Source organism: Camelina sativa, chromosome 13 (assembly GCF_000633955.1).
Source record: "Camelina sativa cultivar DH55 chromosome 13, Cs, whole genome shotgun sequence".
NCBI classification, from domain to species: domain Eukaryota; kingdom Viridiplantae; phylum Streptophyta; class Magnoliopsida; order Brassicales; family Brassicaceae; genus Camelina; species Camelina sativa.
The window spans coordinates 7,068,311-7,076,533 of NC_025697.1; the positions used below are offsets into that span (position 1 = coordinate 7,068,311).

Consider the following 8,223-nt stretch of genomic DNA (forward strand, 5'->3'; position numbering starts at 1 on the left):
CATTAACAATCCAAGATTCTTTTGTTTTACTTGAATAACATAAAACTTTTAATGACTTTATAAAACTCTTAATCCAATAACACTAGATTTATCAAGATTTTAGATAACTTTTTACAAATCCACAACCAATAACACCAAATTTTTAAAGAGTTTTTAAAAGTCTTGATTGAATAACAACATTATTCCTAACTTTTAAAGTCATTAAAATTCTTTCTAAATCCTAAACCAATACCTCCCCCATAGTTTTCAAAAATGACCTTGTCTTATTCGGTTAAGAGGCCAAAAATATAATTTTCATTAAAATGTTTTTTAAAAATGAGTATTTTTCAAAATAACTATAGTTTTCAAAAATGACCTTGTCTCATTCGGTTAAGAGGCCGGTCCAAAGTAGATGGGTCATTATTAGAAAAAGCCTTAAAAGCCCAAACTATACAACAAAAATGGAGAGAAAAAAAAACTCAGGGCCACACGCATGTGTAGAGCGCGTTGATTTCACGGACATCTCTATCTACTACTACGGTTAACAGGGATTTAAAGCCACGTCGGTGCTACACATGTCCTGAAACACAAACTAAACAGCTGTTTTGTCCGCCCATTAATCTTCTAGTAAAAATCCCAACTTTTTGTTCCTTGTAAGTTTCCTAAATCCGATCTAAACAACTGGTGAGTAGTTTCTAGTTTTCCAAGAATGGCGCAAGATCACGACGACGAGACGGAGAACAAAACCTACGCCGGCGTTGTCGGTGAAATCGTCAACGGAGGAACGAAGAATGGTTATCATCGTAAACCGGACTTTGTGGAGAAGGAAGAAGACGATGAGGATTTGAAGAGTCTCTACTCATTGGTTTGTCTTACGATCGGTTCGGTTCTGTTTCCGGATTCGAAAACCGGCGGTGGTGATGCGTCGTCGTCTTCGTTTCTTGAACGTTTAAAGAACTCCGTCGCTGAAAATGGTCCGAAGCTTCGTGAAGCTTCTGCAAGAACAGGACGCGAGATCCTTCTCTGGACTCGTAAAGGCAGCTCGCTTCGTGCTCTGCTTGTCATCACTGTAAGTTTGATTTTTTGATTCCAATGATTGGTTTTTTCATGGAATTGATTTGATTTTTAACCTAATTCGATTTCGATTCCTGAGGTAAGTTTAGGATTTTGTGCCCTAATTCGTCTTGATTCTGTAACCATTGTTGAAAAGCTTGGTACTTTAGTGAACCCAATTGAGTCAAGTTTTCATGGGTATCTATCTTAGGCTGTAGTGCTGTACTGATTTAGTTAGTTATTATTGTTGTAGGTGGGAACTATAGTTCTTCTTACAACACTGGCTTTGGTTGTGTTCACGCTCTTCTTTGTAGCAGCAACAGCCAATGCTATCATTATTTCTCTTCTGATTTCACTTGCTGTTGCTGGTGGCTTCTTGGCACTCTTCTTTCTCTGCTTGACTGGTGTTTACATCGGAGCCTTATCTATTGCTGCGTTTGTCATCTCTACCGCTACTGTTTCTGCTGTTGTTTCCGTCTTAATAGCTTCAGGTTGGTTATATACTCTGCTCTGATTCTGTTTTTTTTTTGGAATCTTGAAGTAACATTCCCAAGTTGCTTCCTTTATGTACTGACGAATGGGAAATGGATTTGGGATTGGATCAGGTTGGATTGGGTTTTTCTATACTGTGTGGTTGGGAACACGAGGAAGCCTACGCTTGGCGAAGCAATCGGTTTCAGTGGTGGGATCAGCTATTTCTGGTAACAGTGCCAGTCGTCATCAGCGCCAAGACCGGGAGGTAAACATCGAATCATCCAACTGAGAGTCCTTCTCTACCGTGTTTGTAAATAAACCACGAGTTTTGGTCTGAGTTTGTTGTTATTGGAAGCTTGATATAAACCTGATCTACTGAGTTTGTTGTGAAGAAAGCAGAGAACCAGACGAATCTTTCAAAATTTGTGAACAATGTCTTCGGATTTTGGATAGTGTACTCAATACATTTTTTTGTGTTTATGTACTTAAGAATGATATATATATCAGTATACATATGAAATCTCAACTTAGATCTCTCGCTCTCTCTAACATTTCAGGTGCAAAAGAAAAAAAAAGACCCATAGATACTTGAAACCCTCTAACCCAGCTAGAGGCTTTCAACAAAAAAAAAAAAAAATTAAAACTTTCACCAAATTTTGATGATCTTTCCAATTATATAACTTATGATCACACCAGATCAACAGCTCTAGAAAACCAAAACAAAAAACCTCATACATTGATCATCCACTTTCACCATTGATCAATGGAACCTTGAGAAGAAGAATCTCCAAATATCTTCCTCCCGCTGCAAAAACCAACACTCTTGAGCAGTTTCGCTCTCTACGTCTTCTTCTTCTTTTACGTTGAGAGTTTCATCGTCACTACGATATATACTGCATTCATGTTTCGGAGTATATATAGAGAGAGAGATAGAGATTTAAAAAAACCAATATATATTAAAATCCAAATGGATCAAGAAAGTCATTTATCGTGCCAATCTGGTCTGCCTAATGTGAACTCCAAACTTGGATTGTTACAACTAAGATCCCCACACCTCTTTGCTTGATCATTCGACCTTTGCTCCTGCCAAGTTTACTTTTTCATTTAGATTAAAAGAAAAGAAAAACCCCAAGAAAAACAATAGCTATATATGAGAATAATTAGAACCTGATTTTGAAGGCTGGATCTTTGATGATGAGAGGTCATTGATGTTGATGAAGTTCTGATCATTGTATCCATGTCGTTTGAGCAGTTATTACTTAATGGTCATGTCTCTCTATTATATGATTTATTTAAGAAAAGAAAACACAAATTTAGGAAATATTTATCACGCGATGAATATTTGAATATTATTTTCCTAACTATATCGGTAATTAACAATTAATAATTGTTGTATTCTTCTCAAAAAAATTTTAAAAAAACTAAATGATCCCACAATCTACATGTCACATAGGAACAACATCTTCATGTTCTATTCTAGATATGTAACCTTTAGAACCTGAACAACCTAATAATTACATATAATCACATCATCAGCCATAAAGCCCTAAATACTAAACCTTCCATCTCATTGTAACAGAAAGCACAAGTTTAATTGGTTCCCTTATATCGGAAAAACAAAACGGAAAATATCGTCCAAAAAAAACTATTTCATCAAGGATGGGATAAACCAAAAATTGTTATATGAACTTGCAAATGGTAGGAAGTAGGAGCCATTAGGTGAGAGAACCCTAAATCTTACATCAAATAGTTAATCGTAATTCGTACCTAAAGTTTATACACGTACATATCGTGTGTGTATTACATGCTAGTTTGTATATATTATAAAATTATAATATTACGTAAACGTACCGTGAAGAGTTACTCCAACGAGGTTGTGTGGAAGAAATGTCAATTTCTTGATGAAGAGAAGTATCGTCAGATTGTGCCCTTTGATCCGTGGATGATTGATGATGGACTTCGTTTCCATTTATGCCCATTTCTTCTTCTCCTGACCCATCTGAAATTTTATTTTAACTTTTTTTATCAAGTTCCGTCTCAATTCTTTTTACCATATAAGGGTTCTTATTTAAAATTAAAAAATTATTGTAAGCTTTTGGTAAAAGACAATGCAGTGAAGAAATTACTTTTCTATAAATGTTTTTCAGCATTTAATTTGCTGGACTACAATCTAATATATGTCCCAAAAATAATAATATAAAAGACTCGAAAGTTGTGCCATATAATAATAATTTGAACAAATGAATGATATGTTTTAAGAAAACTCCATATATATAAAGAAGTGATATTTCTTGTAGCTTTAATTCATGAACCTTGAATTGGATATGATTAATTGATTTAATAGATTTGTTTTTGTTTTCTTAGAGAATATCAATATTATGGATGAATGTTTGTTTGGTTAGCTTTGAACTTTGACCACTAAACTTTAGGGTTTTCAATCAAAGGAAAGATAAAGCCTTGAGCTTGACCAATATCTTAGGGTTTGTTTTTTTATTATTTTGGGAAAAGGGAATAGTAGAAATAGTGGAACTGAATAGTAGAATCAAATAGTAAAATAATAGAAATAGTTTAACGTTACTATATTACTATATATATATATATATATATATACAAATATCTAATCACTAATTAAAATTCTGATTAAGAATTCTATATCAGACACATTATAATCAACAAATGTACTATAGTGATTATATTAGATTAAATTTTGTTGGCGAATCCTAAGCTTAATTGTGTGTCTTTCTTATTATAATCCACTACCATCTCTTTAGCATATATAAAGCTGATAAAAAGCTTTCCTAAAGAAATGTGAATATGCATAACATTATAGATCTGAGCGAGTGTGAGTGTAAAGGAATAATACGTACCTGATGAAGCACCAGGCTTGTTAGTGGTCTTAACAGTTCGATACATCTGCCAAAAAAAGAAATATAAGGCACGAGAGCTCTAAACTAAGAATAAACCATCAATCTATAGTTAAAGATAGAGGAAAACGAAAATAAAATCGGACAAAAGATCGTGATAAACTAATTAGATTATTTCTGTATACGGATGACAAGACTGGAGACATATATGCAGACACATATGAACTTTTAAATAATTAACCAAATAATATATGTAGTACATATGTATGGTTTTCTGGGTTTGTCTTGGAACTGGTGTTGTATATTTAAATTATTTATTTATAATTTTAAGACCACGAGGTTGATGTCTGAAAGAAGGTTGAGTAATAGAAAGACTGTATTATTATCATTGAGTAATGATGACTACTTTTGTCCCCTATTCCTAATTAAAATATAAAATAAAAACAAAAAAAAATAATTAATAAAATCAGATAACTTCTATCATCTCAATTCTCTCAATTGTTTAATATTGCTCTGAAAGGTTTCAGTCTCTTAAAAAGCTATAACTACTCTCTCTTTTCTCTCTTTTCTCTCTTTAAATTCATTCAACTGCTTCAATTTTCTTGGCAATTGTGCCATCTCTTCCAAAAAAATGACTAAACTTAAAGCAAAGACAAAACAAGAAAAGAAAAGTAAGACATTAGAATTGAAGCATTATTCATTGCTAGCTTGTAAGTACAAAAAAAACAATCTTGTTTCTTGATTTAGATGTTTTTGTGCAACGCCAAGGAGAAGAGAGTGATGAAAACTATGAAATATCCCTAATTAAAGAATCTTGATTGGTAAAAGGACTAACTCGACGATTAGACTCGTAAGAGGGGAAAGGAACCAATAAGAAAATGAGTGACAAACCAAAATTAACAAATTAACATTGATTTTCTGATGTGTATATATATTTTTTTAACAATGTTTAATCGAATAGCAAGTAGCTAGAGTGTTAATTGTACCTGCAAATGGCTCTTTACATGAGCTAAAGTTAAGTCCTTTACATCCATGAGCTCAAGAACCGACTTCGGGGTTGCCCCTAGAATCATAACAACATCAAGATGAAAAAATCAAAACTTTGAGAAAAAATTGAAGAAAAAGGGAAGGATATTGAGAATGCGATTATGATAGGAATGTGTGTGTGTGTGTATATATATATATATATATAAATACGTACTTTCATGGCCTCCTAAGAGCTCAACAGCGTGAACAAACCGAGCGTGAAGGCTACTAGTCCAACGCATCCTCGGAGCTCTCATGCTCCGTTTTGTCGGCATCTTAGGTAAGAATCTTGATCTGATCATCCCATGATGATGGTGATGGTTATGATGATGAGGAGAAGAGGAATCTGAAGATCCAACGATCCCATAGTGATTATGATGATGATGATGATGCAAAGGAACACCCTTAAGCCTAGGGGACGATTGTAATGAACGGCAAGCGTTGTTATAGCCTGAAGATGAGTTTAAGATTGAGATTTGATCCAAGTCTCCTCCTCCTCCTCCAAGAGAAGGCAAAGAAGAAGAAGGAGAGGTTTGGTTGTGGAAAGGGAATGAACGGTTGTGATAGACCGGGATGCCTCTAATCGGACGGTGGAGATTATTAATCTCGGATTCATCGACCCTTTGGTGAAGGCTTCCACCATTGATGATAGGGTTGTTGTAATGCTGCTGATGATGAGGAAGATTAAGGTTTCTTCGATCAGGACAATGGAAGATTCTTGCGGTTGGGTGGTTATGATGAGAGAAAGAGAGTTCAAAGTTCGATGATCGGTTGTTTTCCGGTTGGGACGATCTTCTATTAGGTTCTTTGGAAGTATCATTGTGATGATACTGATGATGATGATGATGAATATCTGGGAGACTGATGTGGAGAGATAGATCAGGGAGAGTACTAGTAGTTGTTGTTGTGTTTGATTTTGGTTTCTCTAGAAAGACTCCTTCCATGGACATAATTTTTATACAAACGTCAAAAGATACCTCTCGTGCTATAGCTGCCACTGAAGTTGATGATGATGATGGTGATGGTGATGATGATGATGATGATGATGCCTTTTTTTTTTGTTTTTTTTTGTTGTTCTCTTGAGGGTTTTGCTTCGGAATTTAAAATGAATTTCTCTAAGGAACAAAAAAAAAGCAGAGGGATTCTTNGATGAATATCTGGGAGACTGATGTGGAGAGATAGATCAGGGAGAGTAGTTGTAGTTGTTGTTGTGTTTGATTTTGGTTTCTCTAGAAAGACTCCTTCCATGGACAAAATTATTATACAAACCTTAAAAGAAAATTCTCGTGCTATAGCTGCCACTGAAGTTGATGATGATGATGCTTTTTTTTTTGTTTTTTGTTTTCGTTCTCTTGAGGGTTTTGCTTCGGAATTTAAAATGAATTTCTCTCTTAAGGAAAAAAAAAAAGCAGAGGGATTCTTTGGGCAAAGAAGTCAAAAGGGTGTCTGAAAGATTTGATTTTTTTTTTGTTCTCTCTTTCTTTCTCTCTCTCTCTCTCTCTATATCTCAAAAAGAAAGGATAAAGTGAGAGAAGGATGAAGTTAAAGAGAAGCTTTGAAGAGGAAGAGAAGAAGGAGCTAAGAGAAGAGAGAGAAGTTGAGTAAATGATCTTCTTGAAGAAACAAACATGCTCAAAGTAAGACGCAGAGAAAGAAAAAGAAGGAGAGAGAGAGAGAGGTATGTGTGTTGTGAAGCAAAGGCAGAAGAGAAAAAAGGAATAAAACTAAATCCAGGAAAATTAAAACAGGTAAGAGAGAGAGAGAGAGAGAGAGAGAGAGATGTGTGCGTGTATGTACATGTACATGTATGTATGTGATGTTGTTCCTCGAGAGTATATCTTGGAAAACGATTGTTGAGAAAGGGCAAAATTGTAATTCGCTATGTTCCAAATATTGGAAGCTTTTTATTTTTTTTTTAGGCTGAAAATTTTAATTCTTTGTCTTTTTTCCCTATACATATGTCACCATATAAAAATAAAATAAAAAATTACTTGATTTCGTTGAAGTAATTAGCAAGTCATAAATTAGGTTTTCCCTATAATTTACTCGTTTGAACGGAAATAATTTTTATGTAATATATACAAACTAAATTGCATTTTCTAATACTTTAGTAGGAATTTAAATTATGGTCGACCATATTAATAGATGAAAATTATACAGTATACACATTTTTAACAGTGTGTGTAGTTATACACTTAATACTTATATCCAATATATCTTATACTAGCTAGTAATAAACCTTAACAATTTGAGTGATAAATCAAAAACTCCGATGATATTTAAAAAATTAATACAATAATAATGTTCACAGATTATCATGAAGAATATTAATTAAAAATATTGTAAGAAGAGTACAAGAGGAGAGAGAAAGGGTCGCTCTCTTCTGTCGTATCTAATCTATAGTCAAAGCAAAAGCCAAAGTTAAAAATAAATAAATAATAAATAACAAGAAAAAAAAAACAAACACAAGACTATATATATATAAAAATATATAAAAGATGTAATAAGGAGGAAAAAAAAAAGAATTGAGTGCTTTGATTTTGGTACCCCGGAGACGACGGGATACATATGTTGAGAGAGAGAAAGAGACTGTCTCCTCTCTGACTCCTTTTTTATTTTCTCCCCCACTCTCTTCGCTTCTCACTTCACTCTCTATTCACTTCACATCTTTTCTTTAGCAGTATTTATTTATTAATAATTCCTTTATACGATTTTGGAATCAAACAAATTCAAGTTTCTGACCGTAGATTGTTCAACTATACCTAAAGAGTTAAATATACATTAAATATCAGTACGTTCTTGAGTTTATGAATAGGTCGTATCGACA

At 33.8% G+C, this 8,223-nt stretch overlaps 2 protein-coding genes across 3 annotated transcripts; one reads left to right on the plus strand and one right to left on the minus strand.

Annotated features, from left to right (window-relative positions):
• LOC104735688 lies at positions 555-2,036 on the plus strand. The gene is made up of 3 exons (XM_010455517.2): positions 555-1,048; positions 1,286-1,523; positions 1,638-2,036. Exons 1-3 carry the CDS (start codon positions 689-691, stop codon positions 1,793-1,795), a joined length of 756 nt encoding a protein of 251 aa, XP_010453819.1. The 5' UTR covers positions 555-688; the 3' UTR covers positions 1,796-2,036.
• Positions 2,218-6,973, minus strand: LOC104735689 (transcription repressor KAN1-like). 2 transcript variants are annotated; one of them, XM_019235147.1, is made up of 7 exons: positions 6,554-6,973; positions 5,572-6,249; positions 5,357-5,433; positions 4,374-4,419; positions 3,358-3,505; positions 2,674-2,782; positions 2,218-2,589 (listed from the first exon to the last, which is right to left on the minus strand). In XM_019235147.1, exons 1-6 carry the CDS (start codon positions 6,642-6,644, stop codon positions 2,773-2,775), a joined length of 1,050 nt encoding a protein of 349 aa, XP_019090692.1. In that variant the 5' UTR covers positions 6,645-6,973; the 3' UTR covers positions 2,218-2,589; positions 2,674-2,772. The 2 variants fall into 2 exon arrangements, with proteins under 2 accessions (XP_019090692.1, XP_019090691.1); XM_019235146.1 differs by lacking the exon at positions 6,554-6,973 and having other exon boundaries at positions 5,572-6,535.

Excerpts from the sequence above, each read along its gene's own strand:
- LOC104735689 (XM_019235146.1), bottom strand. The coding sequence starts at position 6,346 with ATGTCCATGGAAGGAGTCTTTCTAGAGAAACCAAAATCAAACACAACA. Across the intron at positions 4,420-5,356 it reads ATGTAAAGAGCCATTTGCAG|ATGTATCGAACTGTTAAGAC; the intron begins GTACAATTAACA and ends TTTTTTTGGCAG. Across the intron at positions 3,506-4,373 it reads CAAGCCTGGTGCTTCATCAG|ATGGGTCAGGAGAAGAAGAA; the intron begins GTACGTATTATT and ends ATAAAATTTCAG.
- LOC104735688 (XM_010455517.2), top strand. The coding sequence starts at position 689 with ATGGCGCAAGATCACGACGACGAGACGGAGAACAAAACCTACGCCGGC. Across the intron at positions 1,049-1,285 it reads GTGCTCTGCTTGTCATCACT|GTGGGAACTATAGTTCTTCT; the intron begins GTAAGTTTGATT and ends TTATTGTTGTAG. Across the intron at positions 1,524-1,637 it reads TTCCGTCTTAATAGCTTCAG|GTTGGATTGGGTTTTTCTAT; the intron begins GTTGGTTATATA and ends GGATTGGATCAG.